This window comes from Sipha flava, unplaced genomic scaffold, assembly GCF_003268045.1.
Source record: "Sipha flava isolate LNK unplaced genomic scaffold, YSA_version1 32_pilon_pilon, whole genome shotgun sequence".
In the NCBI taxonomy this organism is placed as follows: Eukaryota; Metazoa; Arthropoda; class Insecta; order Hemiptera; family Aphididae; genus Sipha; species Sipha flava.
Window position 1 is genome coordinate 2715752 of NW_020273018.1, and position 22636 is coordinate 2738387.

The 22636-nt window shown below is 27.7% G+C and overlaps 1 protein-coding gene across 6 annotated transcripts; it reads left to right on the forward strand.

Annotated features, from left to right (window-relative positions):
* The first annotated feature begins 7210 nt into the window (after positions 1–7210).
* Positions 7211–20547, forward strand: LOC112687072 (chromodomain-helicase-DNA-binding protein Mi-2 homolog). Of its 6 annotated transcripts, none has more exons than XM_025559606.1 (33): positions 7211–7572; positions 9077–9144; positions 9238–9363; positions 9420–9555; positions 9655–9803; positions 9870–10013; positions 10100–10297; positions 10391–10642; positions 10714–10913; positions 10983–11106; positions 11173–11370; positions 11446–11606; positions 11661–11835; positions 11890–12011; positions 12509–12764; positions 12826–13128; positions 13181–13420; positions 13479–13789; positions 14795–14971; positions 15167–15290; positions 15374–15562; positions 16460–16759; positions 16840–16942; positions 17000–17133; positions 17425–17516; positions 17590–17776; positions 17840–18022; positions 18096–18236; positions 18955–19182; positions 19344–19597; positions 19668–20028; positions 20085–20265; positions 20334–20547. In XM_025559606.1, the coding sequence occupies exons 1-33, from the start codon at positions 7536–7538 to the stop codon at positions 20471–20473; spliced, it is 5994 nt and encodes a 1997-aa protein (XP_025415391.1). In that variant the 5' UTR covers positions 7211–7535; the 3' UTR covers positions 20474–20547. The 6 variants fall into 6 exon arrangements, with proteins under 6 accessions (XP_025415391.1, XP_025415392.1, XP_025415394.1 ...); XM_025559607.1 differs by having other exon boundaries at positions 17003–17133; XM_025559609.1 differs by having other exon boundaries at positions 17012–17133.
* The last annotated feature ends 2089 nt before the right edge of the window (positions 20548–22636 follow it).

Sequence of the window (22636 nt, forward strand, 5' to 3'; positions counted from 1 at the left end):
TATCCGGCGACAAGGTTATGCAATCGATAAGCACCAAAGGAACTGCACACATAGTTTCGTTATATATTCCTAGATGGTGCTAAAAATATAAAAACAAAAGAATAATGATTATAGTATTACAATAAATAATACAATACAATAAAATATTATTAGGTTTTTACATTTGAGTAAATGTAATGCTGAGTATCAATTAAGTTTGTTGGCTGTATAATACATTTTAATGTTTTACTAATTACTTAATGAATAAATATAACGAATTTAAAAATACCTATTTATAATTTTTTATTTACAATATCAAGTCAGGGAATAACTCATAATTTTTTATTTTTTATTGACATTTTGAAACTACTCATAATTATTATACGAACTATCTAAATTTACTGAAAAAGTACTATAGTTAAGGTTGTAGAAACTTAATAATTATCTATTTCATAAATAATTAAATACTTGTGCCTAATAAATTGTTGGTACAACAATATTTAAACGGTATCAATGCATTTAACTTTATATAAAAATTTTTTCGTTTCATATACACAAACGCATCACACAAAACAGTTTACTTACTTACTTACCTATAGCTAAAATTATCATTGATTTTTTATTGGATTTAAAATATTAACACTGCTGAAAATTTATAATTTGTTTATAACTACCTCAAAAAGTTTTGTAAAATAATCTTTAGTTCATTACTATCGTATTTTCACAATGTAATATAATGTATAATTATTAAAAAAACTTTGATGATTATCAGTTTTTAAACTGTAAGTTTTATTAAAAATACTGAAGTATAATTATTTTAATTATACAATTAATGATTTTTCATTACAAATAAATTACATTTGTAACTCAGGAGTTAATAAAATACTTTATAAAAATACAAATACGCCATAATAACTACCGACTTACAACAACTAATATATTAATTAAAAAGTATTTACATACTTGCAGGGACTGAGTTAATATTTCAGTCCGGGAATTTTTTTTTGTCAGCCCAAAAATAAACAGGGGACCAACGATTTGGTCATAAGTAGAGCTCGGAACTTAATGCACTTAAAATATACTAAATATGCATGCACTTAGGCGCTTAAAAAAGTACAAATATGCTCTAAAAATATGTACTTATATTTTATTTTTATACACAAAATTTTCATTTGCACAAATATTTTATAAAATTATAAATATAGAAAAAGCAAAGTAATAAAAATAATTTTGATTTTTAATTTTTAATCATAATTTAAAATAATAATAACAATAATAAAATAGCATTAAAAAGTTTCTTGAATAAAAAAAATGCACTTGTAGAATGTTCAATAATTATTGAGTTATTTTCCTAGAAAAGTATTTATAGAAAATTATCGTATTTCGATAGCAGCTGTTCCTACTTGATATTTTTATAACACATTATTTTAGATAAAGGTAGCTGTATTTATAATTTATAAATATATATATGAATATATATTATATTAACTAATAGGGGAAAAATATTGTTTTTAATGTCAAATGGAAATTTGAAAAATACGATACAAGAATATCAAGAAAATTCTTTCAATATGAATGTATTTATTTTTTTATTTTTCGAATTTTCATACTGAATCTTCACAAATCATAAATTATGCTCTAAAGTCTAAAAATCACTAAGTATGCAAAAGTAGGCACTAAAAACTTATGATATGTTTTTCGTAGTGTCTTAGAATGAATTTCTAACTCACTTAGCAATAATTCCAATGGTGCAAAAAAACTTGCAAATGCAACAACTTCCGAGCTCTATTCATAAGTATGCAATAATAATAATAATGACAAAAAACCTTTATTATTTAAAAAATATTTTCAACATTTTATGTAAATATATAAAATTATACATAACATATAAGAAATTTTTTTTATGGATACAGTATACAAATTTTAATATAATACCTATATATTAAAATTAGCTCTATAAATAATTCCTTTTTTACATAATTAGGTTTTTTTTCATAACTTCAATTGGTTCCCCAATTCTGTCGATTAAAATATCGTAATACTATATTTTTAATTTCTAAAATATTATCAGGCCATTTAATCTATTATTGTAACGGGGTTGCGGGATTAGTCCCAGTGTCTCTCCAGGCCAGTCCGCCCCAGCATACTAGTTTACATACTGAAGAACTATTATCAAAGACAATTTAGTAATATTGTAAAATTATAACATTGAAATTTTAAAATTTGATTATTTAAAAAAACAGATTAATTAATTATTTTTGCATACTAAATAATTACAGAAAACTAATAAATCCTTATATTTTCTAAAATTTCGCTATACATAGCCCAAAAATATACGTTATCACAAGTTAAATTAAAAATTATTTAATATTTTTATCCAATAGTCACGACGGGCGGTGGCATATTTTCAAATTTTTTCTGGGTTCTTTTTCTCTGTACCTTCGAAGCAAGTAATTTATGACTTTTGAACCTTTTTATTCCTCTAAAAGGGGGGGGGGGTCAAGACTCGGGAACTCTTCCCCCGAAAATTGGCCACTGACGATAGATAACTACAGAAAAACAATATATACGTCGGGGAATTTCAAAAAAAGTTTCATTTAATTATAATGGTCTATGCATTTTTTTTAAAAATATACAAGTAATATTTATTATATTATTATACTATTCATTAGATATATTGTAAAATAATAACAATCCAACTTTTGCAATTACATCAATAATATCTTTTGTAGCCGCTTCTGTTTTAATTTTTTTTTCTCATTTTTAAGGAGGGATGGAATCCCTAACTGCGTTTTCCCTTGATCAATTTAATAAGGATGAAAATAATTGCTGAAATTATTTTAACATTTACTTTATTTCTAAACGTAAAGGTACATGTCGTTGTCAGTTATAAGTATGGAAAGTAACACAATGCAAATTGAAAAATATCTTAACATTACATACATTTAACCCCATATTTTTGTGATAATCTTATTTATAGCTATGTTTGAATAAATTATTTAAAACAAAATTAATAAAAAAATAAATAATCTTAGAGTGTAACACATTTCTTTTTTATCATTTTTTATCAGATGCAATTAAAAATAAAAATAAAATCTAGTTAGTAAATTATACTATTTTATGATTGCACCCATTTTATTAAATTCCATTATATATTTATATTTTACTAGATAATAATATATGTATTATATCCACAACGCTGGTCCACTAGTCAGTGGAAAAATAATTTTTTTTTTTAAAAGTTTATATAATTTTATACAAAATACACGTTTTATTATATATATTATTATCTAAGTATATCATAATTTTATTATAAAATATTATACTAATAACAATAATATATTTTATATTTTTTTAATATATATTCACAATATTTAAAAAGTTAATTATCATCTGAAAAATTAATTTGAAAAAATTCCTTTGTTTTAATTATTAACTTCACACAATATAGCAGATACGAGATACTTCAATGTAGATAAGTAAAAATTATATAATTAAAACTTCTTTTGATTTTTAAAAATTATATTTATAATTAGTTAAAAGTATAATTATAAGAAATGCAATTAGTGTCTTATATCCATGTATATCAATAAAAACAGTTGTGATAATTTCTATAATAATGTAACATTACTAATACTATTACTTTAATCACTTTATGCAAAAATATATACAAAATGCAACATTGTAAGATTTTATGAATTTACATGTTTTATAATCTAAAACCATGTATTTATTAAAATATATTTTTTTCGTATTATTCAATTTCAAACCTCTAAGGAAGAAGAATTCAGTTTTACAATGAACAGTTTTTATTTGAAATAAATGAAATTGTAAATTCAATGTTTTTTCGGGTTTTAAATTATATCCAATTTTTAGAATATGTGTAATTATTTAAATACAATATGATGTTATTATTGGTATCTATCAAAATCAAAATAATAATCGGTATAGTTCTGAGAAATTTCAACTAGATACAGTTACCACACTTGTATTAATAAAAAATTATGGACGATTCTCTTATTCCAGTCAATGATTCGGGGGTGTGAGGGGATGGCTCCACCAATCCCACCCTCGGCTATGTACATACATTTTCATTAAAAACCAAGACTGAGCGATCGATAATCTGTTCCTGGAGCATCTGCCATTGCTCTCTTGGCCTCTTTTTTTTCTATTGAGAACTATATTGTTTAATCTTTAATAGCAAGTAAACGCCATTTTGAAAATGAAACCTGTCTGTAAATTAAAAACTATAATAGAAAGTTTGATGAATTATTATAGTTGACGAAGAAATTGAGAATTTCAGAAATAATAATCATTATTAAAAAAAATTACATTAATCTATAATATTTAAATATGTTTATAAGTCATTTATATTTATTTATTATTTATTAACGGGCATCTGCCCTTTTATAAAGTGTAAATTAAAAAAATATTCTGACTAAACAATACAATAATAACCACTAAAAGAAAATATAAGATATATATATATATAAACTATAATTTAATTATTAAAAATTCACTTATACTAATAAAATTTATAATTGTTACACTTAATTAAAGTTACAATTCATTTTGTGTAAGTCCCAAGGTTTTTTTTCTTACAATTGTTATTCATACTGTAATAAAATATATTAAGTTATGATTTTTATTACTGTTATCTGTACTTTATTCAAAACATTCCGAAAAATGTATTGGTACTTATTGTAATTGACATTTTCATTGAACTTTTTTTCTAATGATTTATCATAACTTTCCAGACTTAATATATTAATATAATACATTTTTTTAAATAAAGTGTATGGAACAAGATATACACTACATTTTCAGACATATTTCAAATTATTGGTATTATAGGAACACATTATATATTCTGGTTGTCAAATATCAAATAGTTTTAGTTGTATGTACTTAGGTACAGGGCCGGATTGGCCCGGCGAGTTACAGAGCAAAACTCGGTGGACTGCGATAATATTTGGCCTTTTAAGTTGTGAGAGGCCGCTAACAGAAAATATTAATAGTTTAAAGTTGAAGATTAGTGCACCTAGTGAAATATGCGATTAAAATATTTGGACAAGGGCCGCAAGTTAGTAAGTGGGCCGGTAACATACAAAAATCTCGGTGGGCCGAATTTGTCCAATCCGGCCTTGCTTAGGTACTATTTTATCCTTACAGTATATTGTAAAAATGATTTTAGATATCTATATTAGTTACTAACTTAAATAATGTATACTTAAAAATGTATTGTATGCATTATTTTTTTTAAATTATTGTGGTTCTAGACTCTTAATACTTATTGGTTATTATCAAGGCTTGGAAGTTCTAGCGAATACATATTTTTCTTGGTTCATCCGAGAACATCCAAAGTAAGATATAAATATGTTTCACATATTTATCATATTTATCACGTTTTGTTGATAGTAATAAATAGAGTACTTAAGTACATATTTAAGAGCTAAAAAGTAATATTTTTAGTGCTACAACTTCCGAGCCCTGGACATTATGTACTTTTTAAGTTAGTAATCAGAAATTATGTATTTTCGAAGTTTAAATAAATACCCAAAAATATATAAGACATTGTAAAAATGTATAAAAAAGGGTTCTTTTTGTGGATTCACTGTTATTCATATTATTTAGATTTTATTATTAAAAAATAGGTAAAAACTATTTATATATACTTCTTCCAAATTAATATATGATTAAAACTTTGTATAGTAAGTATTTGAGGTTTCAGTTTTAATAATCAAAATAAAACTGTAATTGGAATTTATTAAAATTAATATATTCTACATTTCTACTATGAAAAATTGCGAAGAGTATATTTGTTTTACCTAATTGAAATATTAAAATATAACGGACCATAATACTCAATATTTTCAAACTAAAAGGAAATATAAGTTTGACCATTGATTTTAAATAGTACCTATTAATATTTACTTATTCAGTATATTTCCGATAATACAACAGCTCATTTGAGGAATTTAATAACATGTATGTCTAATATACATGAACTACGCCTAACATTAAAAAATTCTAACCGCTAAACTACTAATAGAATAAGATTATGCTCGTAAAAATATGTTTTGTTTTTAATTTTGCAATTTATACCCATCATATTGGCTAAATATTTAAAATAACGCCGACAACTGTGTGACAGAAATAATTCGGTGTTATTAAAATTAACGGCATTTCCATTTACAGCAGTAATATTATGTGATGGATGTAACATATAAATGAAGAAAGAGCATATGCTATAAATGTAAATCAATGATTTTGAGTCGTGAAATGTATTTTACCGGGTGCAGTAAAATATACGTAAATGATACTTTAGTCTAGAACAAAATGAATATCTAAAAATTGTTTTCTTGAACTACTAAGAATGGAAATCGAATAAATTATTTAAATATCTGATAATAATTTTAGGTTAGTTCTGGTGTTTACTCGTTTTTAACGATACAGTGCTACAACACACGCACACGCTCACTCGTTCACTTGCTGATTGTACACATGCACACCGACTCTACGCACACGTACACATACTGCACATCGAAACGGCTGAACTAATAATGTATAAGAGGAGCGATTGAATTCGTCCGAATGTGCGATGATACACTTCGGGATAGTGCCGGATCTTCGGCGGCGGTGGTGGTGGCGCCAGAAACTTGGTCTCGCTAACGTTTTTGGTCGAAAACCCATCATTCCTCGTGGAGGAAAAATTAACCTCGGCCAATCTTGTGTATACACATCGTAAACGCAACGAACGTCATCTCGACATCGCACCACGCTACCGAGACTGTACCGCCGCCGTGAACGCGCGGATACACGTCGTCGGAGCATTGGCGTGAGCGGAATAAAAAAATAAATAATCTTATATGCAATTCCCTTCTTTTTTGCTTTTTCCCTCTTTTCCCCGTAATAATTTTTCCCTCTTCTCGACGACCACACCACGTCTTCCCTTCGACTCCACCACCACCACTATCAAAATGGCCTCAACCATTCCCCTCTCGTGCGTTGTTCGTCTAAGTATGAGTGCATGGGTACGTACTTAAACGTGTGTGTGTGTGTATGTGTGTGCTATGTAGCAAAAGAGTCGACACAACACCGTGGCCGCCAACACCGCGCCTCACCGTACCATAATTCGATGGCTTGCCGACGCGGTCGCGCGCATTCGTTCCGTGATCGTCCGCTAACCAAACGGCGGCGCTGCAGTCCGCGACTAGTACGCACGCGCACAAATGCCGATCGCGTTTTTCCCCCCGTGTGTGTATTCCAAAGACAATAACCAAACAACGCGAAACGCGCAGAGAATATCATTTATCGCGTAATCGCGTACGATTTTTCACCACTGCGGACTGTGCGTAAAATTGTTTTTGTTTTCGTTTTTCGCGTGTGTCTTTCACGTCGGCCGCTAATGGTGGTCGCGTCGTGATAAAATAGCATCAACAAAAACAACGTCGGCGGTACGCGCCTAATCACAACACTAGTCCTTCTCAAACCCGTCGTGTCGGCGTCCGATGTGATATTCAACGTACATAGCCAACGAAACACCGGGAAACGCAATGGCATCGGACGAGGAAGTCGAGGAGTCTTTTACCGGTAATAATTTAACTGTATACGTTTCCTCATGTTCTCCTCAGCTCAATTTGGATTTGACGCCAACAACGGTTTTTATTATGGTCTTTCTCTTCTCTCCGCCGACCAAAGCCGCCGGTTGTTCGACGTTGCGCGCGCGTACAGTCTGCTGCCGCCGCCGCCGCCGCCGCCGCCACCGCCACCGCCACTGATCCTGTCTTGTTCCCCTGCAATGTTAATTACCTCATTAGGGCCATTATCCGCCAGGTTTTCGCGAATTGGGCCAATCGTAAACAAAATGGTGGAACAATGTTGCGCCGCTGGTCATCGACGGTTTTAATATTGTACATGAATGAATTAATATTGTCGATAATTATCTAAGTACACCAGATCAACCTATCACCTCTCTACTTGTCGTTCCATCGATAATTTACTGTTTCATCGTGGCTTGTCAAAAATAAAAACGGTTTTTACCCTTTACCAATAACCTTCGATTTCTTCTACTGTTTACGGCATATTTTTTGGAAATTCTTATCAAGTTATTCATATTAAGAGATGACCTCCATATAGCAGTTCAATTTCTAAGGAATTTTCTCTTGCAACTAACCATTTATTTCTCAAAATATTAAGTGTATAATAATATAATAGAAGTTTATCACGTTTGTTTCGCATAGTTATTAAAAATAAATCTTAATGCTGGTAGAAAAAATTAACATGGATAATATGAAAATACATACTCGATACATTTTTTATATAATTTATAAAAATCATGACAATTAATCATGTTAATGATGCCTGGTATTTTAAAATACTATCAACTAAACAGCAAAATATTTACATCAGTCAACATCTGTGACAACTCATAGTTAATTAGTTTAAAAATACACTGCCATATTGGTTAATTAGATTAGAACATTCATTGCATACACAAGAAAAAATGTAGGTGAATGTACTAGATTATATATATATCATATTAACAGTATATACTTACTTACAAAGTTTTTTTTCATACCTATTTACTGAACCAAGTAATTGGTTGTCTATTTGAGCATAATTATTAAAAAAAAAAAAACCTTTAATTTGTTGGTTGATTTTAAGTTAAAGTATGTGTAATTGCATTTGTATGTATTTTTATATCAAATTTATTGTCTATCCACGCATTTGATATTTTATTTCTAATTTGATTTCATAATAGATCTGTTACTATTACACTTAAGTTTTACAAAATTCCCTTTCATAATTATTATTTACTTCTTAATTTTTATGAAATAAAATTATAGTTTTTACTTTTGTCATAATTAATTATTGAAATGTAATTTTTCATAGCTAGGAAATAAACATAAAAATGCATTATTTAATGTACTGAATTATAATATTTTCTTTATCATATATATATATATAGTAATGTATATATCATTAAGGAGATATTTAATATATATACACTAGTTATTTATACGTCTTTTACATTAGATTTTATTAGTTTTATATTTTATCATAGTTAATTGATATCTGTTATATTTATTTTTAGAAGAATATGATGACCCATCTAGTCGTGTAGAAAATTCATTTGATTCCGAGGAAGAAAAACGAATAGAGGTTAATACTATTATATTATTTGTTATATTATAATATAATTTTTCAATTAATTGATTATAATAAATATACTATATGGTTTATTTTATTTATAAGGAGGATGATGATGAATATGATCCTGATGGTCGTAAAAAAAAACGGGGTAAAAAACGTAAAGCAAAGAGTGATTCTAAAAAAGAAAAGAAAAAGAAGAAACGAAAAAGGGGTGGCGATAGTGCTGAGGTATTATTAATTATTTGTGAATTAAAAATTGATAATTTACAATTTAATTTATTTAGGAGAGTGATTTTGGTAATTTTGAAGAAGAAACTACAGCTGCTAATGATTCAGATTATTCTAACCGAAAATCTAAGAAATCTAAAAATTCATCTTCTAAACACCATCAACCAAGCACGTCTCAAGATAATAATGGCAGTATGACTTAATTTTATTTTAAATACATAAATAAAAAAAATTTAAAAATTATAATACTTTAATCTTTTTCTTTTTTTTTTTTTTTTTTTATAATTTTAGCTGGAATGCCATCAGTCGAGGAAGTCTGCCAAACATTTGGTTTACAAGATGTATCCATTGAGTACACAGATGCAGACTATCAAAACTTGACAACTTATAAACTATTTCAACAACATGTTAGGCCTATTCTTGCTAAAGAAAACCCAAAAGTAATTATTTATTAGTTATTTGAAATGGATTTTTATTTATAATATTACTCATTTTAATTTTCATAGGTTGTAATTGCTAAAATGATGATGTTAGTATCTGCAAAATATCGTGATTTTTGCCAACAAAACCCTCATCAAGAACAACCAGATTTTGAACTAGAATATCAGCCTAAGAGTTCTACATCAAAACACAAGGTATGTGAAGTAAAAGTAAGGATTTTTATTAAATAATTTGTTTAGTTATAAGTTTTTAATAAAATATGATCTAACTGTTAGTTTTATTATAACTATTTCAGTCTAGATCAGTGGATGAATTAGATGAGTTAGAGGAAGAAGAAGAAGAAGTAGAAGTCGAAGAAAAAAAGAGTAAAAAACGAAGTAATCGTGGAAAACGCAGTGGTGGAAGTGGTGGAAATAAAAGGAATTCTCAAGGATCTACCTCTAAAGTTCCCACATTAAAAATTAGGCTTGGAAAACGCAAACAAGCAAGTTCTGTTAGTTTAAATTATAAATTGATTTCTTAGGAAATTGTGAAAAGTTTTATTTCATTTTAAGAAATGTTTGTAATGCATTATTTGTTTGTTTAGGATGATGATGGAGAAGGTACAGCAGCTGGAGATACTCAAGGTGATTCTGATGCTGAGTTTGAACAAATGTTGCAAGAAGCTGAAGAAGGTGCAGCTGCTGAAGCTGAAGCTGCTGAAAAGAAAGTAGAAGATGTCGATACTCCTAAAAAGAAAGCAAAAACTAAAATTGGGAATAAGTCAAAAAAGAAGAAGAAAACTAAAATGACTTCCAAATTCCCAGATGGTAATGGTGATGGAGAAGATGGGTATGAGGTAGGTGTTTTTTTGTATATTTTTTATTGTTAATTTTACTATAATAAAATATATTTTGTATAAAATATTAGCAAACCGATCATCAAGATTACTGTGAAGTCTGTCAACAAGGCGGAGAGATCATCTTATGTGATACTTGTCCTAGAGCATACCATCTTGTTTGTTTGGATCCAGAATTGGAAGACACTCCTGAAGGAAAATGGTCTTGTCCACATTGTGAAAGTGAAGGTGGTCAAGAGCAAGAAGAAGATGAACATCAAGAATTTTGCAGGTAAATCTTTCCCTTTAAAACAATTTCAACTAATGAAGAAACTGAATATTAATTATTGATCTATTGTAGAGTTTGTAAAGATGGAGGTGAACTTTTGTGCTGTGATTCATGTCCTGCAGCTTATCATACATTCTGTTTGAGTCCTCCTATTACTGATGTGCCAGATGGTGATTGGAAGTGTCCTCGATGTTCGGTATGAATAATGTAAAATAAGTTAAAAAAATATATTAGTTTTTTTTTTTTTTTTTTATCTATTTAGGCAAAAACATTGCCTGGAAAAGTGTCAAAAATTTTAACATGGCGTTGGAAACCATTACCAGAAGATTCAACTAAGCCAGTTGATGAACAAACTGAAAAGATAAATAGAAGAAGAAATAAGCAACAAAGACAACGCGAATATTTTGTCAAATGGCAAGATCAAAGCTATTGGAAATGTGACTGGGTGTCTGAAGTTCAAGTAAATATGACCTTGTTTTCAATTTCTTTCTTTTTTTTTTTTTTTTAATTCTATATGCTCAAATAAATTTTTTAGATGGAAGTTTTTCATCCTATAACAATTCGAAGTTATATGCGGAAGTTTGATATGGATGAACCACCTAAATTAGAAGAACCATTAGATGAACTTGACAATCGGTGGAAAAGACTTCGTGAAGTTGGTGGAGATCAGTCTGCCTTGGAAGAAAAGTTTTATAGGTATAAGAATTAAATGCTAAATAATTAAACTGTTTAAAAAAAAAATCATTTTAGATATGGAGTTAAACCAGAATGGCTGTTAGTACATAGAGTTCTAAATCATAAGCATTTAAGAGATGGTCGAATGATGTATTTAGTAAAATGGCGTGACTTGCCATATAGCTCATCTACATGGGAACATGAAAATGCTGAATATACTGATTTAAAATCATTCATTGACTATTACTGGGTACAGTTTTTTTTTCTTTTAATAAACAAATATCTAGTATTAATTATTTTACAGGACTTAAGAGCATCTTGTGATCAATCAAAGAAAAATAAAAAGGTAAAAGGAAAGAAGAGTAGCAGCAAGAAAGATTCCATAGATGATGAAGAAACCCCTAAAGCAACAGTTGGACTTACTTGGTATGTTCAATTTTTAATAATTTATTAGTATGTAGTTACTGTTATGGTATTCAATAATTTACAATTTAAATATTAACTTGTTTCCATTCTTGTTCTTTTCCAACAATAATTTTTCGGGCTAATGTTGCAAAACAAACGTTTATTTTTATCAGTTACTATTTCATTCAAAATGTATTAGTTGGTCAGTTCAATATTAAGCATTACATAATTATAATTAATTTTAACATCAAGTGTAATTTATTCTTATTTGTACATAATTATATGTTTTTATTTTATATATGTATAAAAAGTATTTATATTCTTATTTTTTTCATAGCCAAATAATAATAAATTGTATTGCTTAATATTTTATTAAAAATGTAAAATAATGAAGTGTATTAAAATAGAACTTTTAGGTATAATTAAACTAGAGTATACTACAGAATAGTCAAGAAAGTATTAATATATAAAATAATAATATATTAGTTGAATTATAATTTTTATATATATATTTTCAGTCGCAAATTTGTACCAGCACCTGATAAACCTGTAACAGATTTAAAAAAGAAATATGAAAAGCAACCTGATTATGTAGTAGATACTGGCATGGAATTGCATCCTTATCAGTTAGAAGGTTTAAATTGGTTAAGGTATTCTTGGGGTCAAGGCATTGATACTATATTGGCTGATGAAATGGGTCTTGGAAAAACTATTCAAACCATTACATTTTTGTATTCCCTTTATAAAGAAGGACATTGTAAAGGCCCATTTTTAGTAAGTTTGTAAATTAATTCCCTTTTATATACTTTGTTACAATTATTATTATTATTTTTAGGTGAGTGTTCCACTCTCAACACTTATCAATTGGGAGCGTGAATTCGAAACATGGGCACCAGATTTTTATGTTGTATCATATGTTGGAGATAAAGATTCTAGGGTGACAATTAGAGAAAATGAATTTTCATTTGATGATTCTCGTTCTGGTGTACGTTGTCATAAGTTAAAAGGCACTGTTAAATTCCATGTTTTACTTACAAGTTATGAGCTTATTTCAATAGATGCACCATTATTAGGATCAATTGAGTGGGCTGTACTAGTTGTAGATGAAGCCCATAGGCTTAAAAGCAATCAGTCAAAAGTATTATAAAACAATATACGTTTGTTTACTTTATCTAAAACTTGAATTACAGTTTTTTAGGCTTCTGGCTGGCTATAATATACGTAATAAACTATTATTAACCGGTACACCTCTTCAAAACAATTTGGAAGAATTATTTCATTTGTTGAATTTTTTGACACCTGAGAAATTTAATGATTTAACAGTCTTTCAAAATGAATTTGCTGATATTTCTAAAGAAGAACAAGTTAAACGTCTTCATGAAATGTTAGGACCTCATATGCTCCGAAGATTAAAAGCTGACGTTTTAAAGGTATAATTTACTATATTTAATTTAGTACAACTATATTTTATCAATTATTTAATTTTAGAATATGCCTTCAAAATCAGAATTTATTGTTCGTGTTGAATTATCTCCAATGCAAAAAAAATATTATAAATATATATTAACTAGAAATTTTGAAGCATTAAATCCTAGAGGTGGTGGACAGCAAGTGTCTTTATTAAATATTATGATGGATTTGAAAAAGTGTTGTAATCACCCATACCTATTTCCTTTGGCTTCTCAAGAAGCACCAACAACAATCAATGGAAGCTATGAAATTGGTGCTCTTACCAGAGCAGCAGGAAAGCTAGTTTTATTATCTAGGATGCTTAGAAAACTTCATGAAACAAATCACAGGTATTTAATGAATTTGATTATTTTTATTAAGTTCAGTTAATAAGTATTTAAAATTTAAATTCATTGAAGAACCTAATTGACTTATTTTTATATATAGCATTTAAATTAATTATATGGTGGAGCAAAAGACCGTCCTGATTTGTTTAACTTATAAATACCAAACTAAGTCAATTATAAAAATAAATTTTTTTTTGTATTGTAAATTATTTTTATATATACATATAATGCCATTTTATTTTAACTTTTTTTAAAGATTTAAATCTTTAAGTGGTCCAAATATATTTATTCAGTCATTTTTAGTAGTTTGTTATAACTACGGGTTGTTTTAGACGTAATTCCAGTAACTTCCTGAGTTTTTTTCTCTTTTAAGACTTCTACAGTTTGGGATTGATGTTGGTGGTACACTTGACTTTTAAGGTAGCTTTAAAGGAAAAAAATAGTATTTGCTCAAATCTCATGAACACGGTGGTCATCCTTACAGAATACTGAGTGACTGATAAGCTGTGTGTGCAATCACACCATCTTGTTAAACAAGTTTCTCAATTTTTTTCACTTAATTTCTGAATCATCACAATTTTGTTAGGATGTTTTTTTAATTCTTTGTGTAAAATGTTCAAACACTGCATCGGATAACTGTGGAGCAGCTGCTGCAGAGATTTATCAACTGAAGCTTGATCGTAGGTCAATCAGTTGGTTTTATTTTTATTGCAGAACCTGTTTGTCTAAAATTTAAGACACTAATCGATATCAATCAACTACTTTTTTTAATAAATTCCTCGACAACAAATACACAATATTCTCCTGATCAAGCAATGATTATAACTATTAATTACATACATAAAGCTTTCTATCAATATAGGTCCCATTAATTGATCTCAATCTGAATCCAAATTACAACCATACTAAACTAGAGAGATATTTTTGCGCATTCTGTATATTTATAATATATTTTATTCTATAAATATGATTTCTATCTTATCTAATTTAATTTTTAAATTCTTTTAGAGTTTTAATATTTTCTCAAATGACAAAAATGTTGGATATTCTTGAAGATTATCTTGAAGGAGAAGGTTATAAGTATGAAAGAATTGACGGTTCTATAACAGGTAATCAAAGACAGGAAGCCATCGACAGATTTAATGCTCCTGGTGCTCAACAGTTTGTGTTTTTACTCTCAACAAGGTACTTTAGAAAACTATTATTATCGAATTAATGATAATTTATGCACTTTGTAAAAGTTAAATTTTATGTACAAATATTATGATTAATAGAGTTTAAAATATTAGTTTAATTAAAAGTTTAATTTTTTAATAATATTTTTAATGTTCTTTTAATAGTAGTTATTTATTTATCTATTGTTAATTTCTTCTTTTTAAGGGCCGGTGGTTTGGGAATTAATTTAGCAACTGCTGATACAGTTATTATTTATGATTCTGATTGGAATCCTCATAATGATATACAAGCTTTTTCAAGAGCTCATCGTATTGGTCAAGCTAATAAGGTAATAATTTATTTTAAATTCATGTACCTGAGTTTTAATGATCATGCTACTAATATTATATCAATTTTAAATATATATTATAGGTTATGATATATCGTTTTGTCACAAGAAATTCTGTTGAAGAAAGGGTTACTCAAGTTGCCAAAAGAAAAATGATGTTAACTCACTTAGTTGTTAGACCTGGTATGGGAGGAAAACAAACCAATTTTACGAAACAGGAGTTGGATGATATATTACGATTTGGGACTGAAGAACTGTTTAAAGAAGAAGAGGTATAAATTATAAATGTATTTTTAAGATAAATTTGAAATAACAATCATAACCCAGAAAAAGTTAGAAGAGAAAAAGAGTGTCACAATGACACAAGATAGCCTTTTATATTTTAACCTTTATATAATTTTACTAATAACTTGTTGACAATTCTATGGCATAATTTAATAAACCATATAACTTCAAATAAACACGGATTATTCAGTATTATATGTTGGTAGTATTTTATTAAATATCTGTTATTAGAATGTTTTTATAAGCATTAGAATCTTAAATGTAAAAACTTTTAAAAAAACATGAAAGTCATAAATATTTTTTTAATTAAAAATGTATAAAACTTAACAATTTTGATACTTAAGGTTTGAAAATTAAATACATAACAAGTTGTTATTTGTAGTCAATAAAAATAACCTTTTTTTTAAAAAAACTGAAATGGCTCTTATTTAGTCAATTTTGAACTTAGAGCCATAGTTGATATATAAAAATGATTTTAAAAAAAATAGGCCTATACAAATATTGTGTTTAAAATAGGTGTTGTAATGAAAATAACAAGTACCGCGCATAAGCATACTGAAATGATAAAAAATTTATATGTATATTTTTATGTCGCTAGATTCTAAAATACACTTTAATTTATTCAATGTAATCCAGGCTAGAAATTCAGAGTTCCCCAAATTAGTGAACACATGATATATCTTTAAGACTTAGTGGCTGATTTTTCTGTCCTTTTCACTTGTAATAAATTTTTTTGGAATCAATAGTACATTGATTTTAAATTTATTAGAACAATTCAATTTTACTTATCACTCATCCCTTGTATCACTTTTTTTCCATTTGAGGAGTATCGTTGTTTATATAGTTCATGATCCTAAGTTAACTGAATATATTTAATGTTTTAGGGTAAAGAAGAAGAAGCTATTCATTATGATGACAAAGCTGTCGAAGAGCTATTAGATCGTTCTAAAATTGGTATTGAACAAAAAGAAAATTGGTCAAATGAGTATTTGTCATCCTTTAAAGTTGCTAGTTACGTTACTAAAGAAGAAGATGAAGAAGAAGAAGCCAATACAGAAGTTATTAAACAAGAAGCTGAGAATACTGATCCTGCATATTGGGTAAAATTACTTCGTCACCATTATGAGCAACATCAAGAAGATATTTCTCGAACATTGGGTAAAGGGAAACGAGTTAGAAAGCAGGTAAATTATATTTATTAAAAACATTTTATAAGCTATTACTTTTTTGTTTTTATATTATTTTCATTAATTGTATATTTCAGGTTAATTACAATGATGGAGGTGGTGTAGTAGACTCTACTCGAGAAGATACTACTTGGCAAGAACACTTGTCTGATTATAATTCAGATATTTCTGTTCCATCAGGTATGATTTCCAAAATTCAAAAAATTCTTTTTGTTTCTGATATTTTCTAATTTAAAGATGATGATAAAGAAGATGACGACTTTGATGAAAAGGATGGAGAAGTTAAAAAACTTAAACGTAAACCTGAAAGAAAAGAAGATAGAGATCGGCCTTTGCCTCCTTTATTAGCTAGAGTTGGTGGAAACATTGAGGTAAGTTAAAATTATAATAACAAAATATAAATTATTAGTCCAAAATTAGGTAATGCAGAACAAACATTTGAAATTTTAAAATGTCTTGTTTACCTTTTTGGTATATTAAAAGAAAGAAAATTAGAATAATGGCACTTTAAGTATTCTGTGCATTAATTAAAGGCTTTTTTCAACATAAAAGTTGCTATTATAATGAAAGTATAAAAAATAAATTTTATTTATGGTTTTTAGATATAATTAAAGTATATAATTGTATTGTTCATATTATAAAATGTTTATACTATTCCCTAGGTACTTGGATTTAATGCTCGTCAAAGAAAGGCTTTTTTAAATGCAATTATGAGATATGGAATGCCACCTCAAGATGCTTTTAATTCTCAATGGTAATATTCAATTTTAATATTATGTAGAAAATGTTAATTTTATAATATTTTTTATTTTATAAAACACAATCAGGCTTGTAAGAGATTTAAGGGGTAAATCAGAAAAAAATTTCAAAGCATATGTTTCATTATTCATGCGTCATTTATGTGAACCTGGTGCTGATAATTCTGAAAATTTTGCTGATGGTGTTCCTCGTGAAGGTTTAAGTCGACAACATGTACTTACTAGAATTGGTGTGATGTCCCTTATTCGTAAGAAGGTAAGTGATATATTTATTATATTTATGTTGTTTAAAGTAAAATATTTTAAATTGAAATTATAGGTTCAAGAATTTGAAGAAATAAATGGTTTCTACAGTATGCCAGAACTTATTCGTAAACCCATACAAACTATAAAAGCAGCTGATGCGTCTACTAGTTCCACACCATTACCACGTTCTGAAGCTTCAACACCTACTACTACTGTGTCTGAAAAAGTTGAAGTTGAAACTGAATCTAAACCTTTGGTAAGACATTTTATTATAAGATATTGATTTTTACAAAGTAATCTATAATTATTTGTGTATTATACATTTTTAGGATACTGATGAAAAATTAAAAGCAACATTAGCAACTCCTGAAATTAAGTCTGATGAAGTAACATTAGAAGAAGGTACTCCTATTGTAGTTAAAACAGAAAATGAATTATCTGCTAAAGCAGAGACTAAAGAAGAATCAAGTGTAAGTCTAAATTTATGAAATTTTATTCAGTATTTATCAGATGATGACATTTTTTTTTGCAATGAGTATTTATGATAAATTTGCTGCTAGATAGTATCTGATGTGATAAATACTAATAATTAAAAGTAATATTATTGTATAATAATAAATTTTTTACTCCTTGCAATACACTTATTTGAAATAAGGATTATATTTTTCTAATTCAAAAATAATAGCAACAATTTCACATGATGATTAATATTTATTTCAGAATGTTTAAAATTAAAAAAATTAATTAGGTATATACAAATTTACTATTAAGTATTATTTTAGTAGTTTACAGTGAGTATACTCATATTTACTATTGGGCAGAATAGGCTACTAACTGTCTATAGCCTTCATTATTTGAGAGGGCATAGGATTTGTATGAACTTTTTTTTTTTTTAGAATACAATTTTCGTTGTATAAAATAAATATAATATTTAAATAATAATAATAATTATTATTATCAATGTTTTTTTTATTTAACCTAAGGGCCTCAAAATGTCTAAATTAGGCCCTGGCCATCGGTATTCAGAATATTATTTGTTAACTAATCAGATATGATGACATATTTTTTGCAATGAATTTTATTGATATATTTGCTGCTAGATAGTATCTGATCTGATGATTATTTTAATTATTCTTTAATATACTAATATTTTAATGTAATTTATATATATATATATATATATTTTAGGTTATTTGTAAAGAAGAACATGGAGCACTAGATCTTCAAAAAGAAAAACCACAAGAGGAAAAAATAACAGAAAAAGAAAATACCCAAGAAAGCACTACTGTTGATATTAAAGCCGAAGTGCTTGATACACCAACAGAACAAAAAGAAACTAATTCAATAGGAACATCTGAACTTGAAAAAAAAGAAGAAGAAAAAGGATCTGAACCGCTTGTAACTGAAAATAAAGAAGTATATATAAAAATATTAATTATTTAATAATAATAATATATTCACCAATAACAGAATGATTTACAATATTTGTTATATATATACACTATATTGGTTCACTCACTAAAGCCTATGGCTGGAATTATTGATTCTTACTAATATAATTTTTTGTTGAATTTTAGGAAGAAAAGAAATCTGCTGAAGCTACCGCAAAAGCATTGCAAGCAGATGATGAAGCTAAGAAGAAATTATTAGAAGAAGCGGAAAGAGCTAAAATAGCTGCTGGTATTGGATCGGAAAATGATAAAGAAGATAAGATAACTAGGAAGTTTATGTTTAATATTGCTGATGGTGGTTTTACTGAACTACATACATTGTGGGTAAACGAAGAAAAAGCTGCAGTCCCTGGGCGTGAATATGAAATCTGGCACAGAAGGTAAATATTTTTATTTTTAATTAAAATAGTCTCAAAATATGTTTTATTTTATAAATTATCTTTTCTCAAGGCATGATTATTGGTTATTGGCGGGTATTGTAACACATGGCTATGGTCGTTGGCAAGATATTCAAAATGATATTCGATTTGCTATTATCAATGAACCGTTTAAAATGGATGTAGGCAAAGGAAACTTTTTAGAAATCAAGAACAAATTTTTGGCAAGAAGATTTAAATTATTAGAACAAGCTCTGGTAATTGAAGAACAACTTAGACGAGCTGCTTATTTGAATCTTACACAAGATCCAAATCATCCAGCAATGTCATTGAATGCTAGGTTTGCTGAAGTAGAGTGCTTAGCTGAATCACATCAACACTTGTCCAAGGAAAGTCTAGCAGGGAATAAACCTGCTAATGCTGTTCTTCATAAAGTATAGTAATTTTATTTTAATTCTTTATTCTGTTACTAATATTTTTATTATTGTAGGTGTTGAATCAGCTCGAAGAACTTTTGTCAGATATGAAGTCTGATGTAAGCAGATTACCTGCAACATTAGCTCGTATTCCACCAGTTGCCCAAAGACTTCAAATGTCTGAAAGATCAATATTATCACGTTTGGCTGCTACTACATCTTCAGCCACTTCTACTACCCAGCAACAACCTGGAGGTAAATTTTATTTTTCATTTAAAATGGAATAATATTTTACCACAAATGATAAATTAATTTTTTTGTAGTCGGAACAATAAGTAATCAATATCCTAATGGTTTTCAAAATGGACAATTAAATGGTGCATTTGGCAATACAAATTTCACTAACTTCAGACCCCAGTATTCAGTTCCTGGACAACAAACATCATCATCTAGCACTGCATAAGTTACATTTCATATTCATCAAAAACCTTTTTTATTATTTCATTTCTAGATCTCTACATCTAAAACAGAAAAACATTATTTTAACCATCTTTATTGTATACTCTTATTGAGTTAATATGATGAGTCCTGTAACCAATTGTATTTAATTTACTTATTTATTATATACTACAAAGGTTGAGTTTCTATTGAATGCCATTGTAAAAATTAATAAGAAATGTACTTTTTTTCCAGGAAATTAGTGACCAATTAATTTTGCATTGTGTACACAGTGTCTAAAAGTCTTAAATACTGTACATAAATTTTATTATCAATAAATTGGACAATTACATTAGATTAAAATTTAAATGTATTTACTTAATAATTTTTTTATAATATTTAATTTATTATTATTTTTTTTTTTTTTTTAAGGGTTTTAGATTGTAATATAAGGAATTTTTTTCATTTCATAATTGATGATACTTAAGTAAAACAATAAAACAGCTGGATGTGTCAGAAGTACACTGCAGTCTTGAATATTTCATTTGTCTTTATTTTTATTTTATTGATAAGAGATAAAGAGATAAATCTACCTAGTATAAAATCTGTATTAAACTAAAATTATGATTACGATTGTAAACAATAATATTCATATATTGTTTTAACCTTACATTTTCGTACACTATATATATTCTTACTTACTTATTTGTACATGTCTAGAGGAAATTTCATGTGCCTTTTGATGTATAAACTTTTTACAAAACCAATAGCATATTTATTAAGATGCATAATACATACCCAACCAAATAGCTCATACAAATTGTCATCCAGGCATTCCTGATTTTATCATCACCTTGCTATCAAACTGCTTAACAAAAATATAAATAACCTCAAAGAACTCTCCAGTTTTATTCTACTAAGGCATTTGAACATAATATCTTGTATTTATGTAATAGATGGTTTACTACACAAGAAATAATTTGAAATTCTTATTATATAGACTTTGCCCTCTTGTCTTTTGATAAATTATTCTATGCACGTATTCAAAACTAATGGTGATCAAATAATTAATATATTAAATGATTATAATATATTACAATGAAATGGTTAGGTATATGTTTATGTGTGAAATATTAACTAATACTGTAATAGATGAGTATGGAATATGTACTATATCACTTTATCTATAAATAATTTCATAATAATATTGTCACCAGATAAGTATTATTTATTGATATTATAGACGAAAATCAAGACTATATCAGACCTAACATTTTATAAAAATTCTGAAAACTTCTCCACTGAACCCTAAAATCTCTTGGGTTGCCGTCGATCAGCTGTATAACTCGGTTTAAGGTAAGTAATAAATAATTTCTTCTTATTTTCTTAAGAGACAAGAAAACATTATTTAAGACTAAGAAATCTGAATTCCCTAAAGCATTATTCTCACCAAAGCAACTTGCAACTGCAACTCATTGGGTTACAATCAAATATAAATTGCATTGCGGTCAGTGTTCTCATCGAGGCAATTGTTTTTGATAATGTTGTTGAGTCTCACTCTCGCTCAGTTCATCTCAATAGTCGTTATCTATGACTTAGTCAGTAATTTAAAATTTTCCGCGTAATTTTCTTAATTTTTTCTTTCATAAGAACCTTTTTCTGACAATAAAAACACTACAAAAAAATAATTGGCGAAATCAGTCCAGCCGTTCACGCGTGATGGCGTGACCAAGGGAAATAGGGATTCATTTTTATATAGGTACCTATATAGAAGATAGATAGATAACTTATCCATTTTCATAAAAAAAGTATTATATTAAAATGTATTTCATTAGTCGAAACTGTATAATAAATTAAAAATATACTGACTATATCTTCCCAAGCTTTTTCTTTTTTATCCGTTCTGCTATAACTTGCAGGCGTTATGTCATAAAGACAAGTATGTTGTTCGACTTTTTGAACAAACAAAATATTTCATTTTTCCTAATTAGCCATAATTAAAATGTTAAATATTATTTAATATTATACAATTAATATAATATGGTTATGTGGTGATACGGTGGTAATTTTTATGAAACTGGAGACTAAAACCGTGCATGTCGATTTGGTTTAAACGGTTCAAATAAGTTTCGTGCAAATTACATCACTTTTCAGTCGCGTTATAATCGGTAGGAACATGTTCATTAGT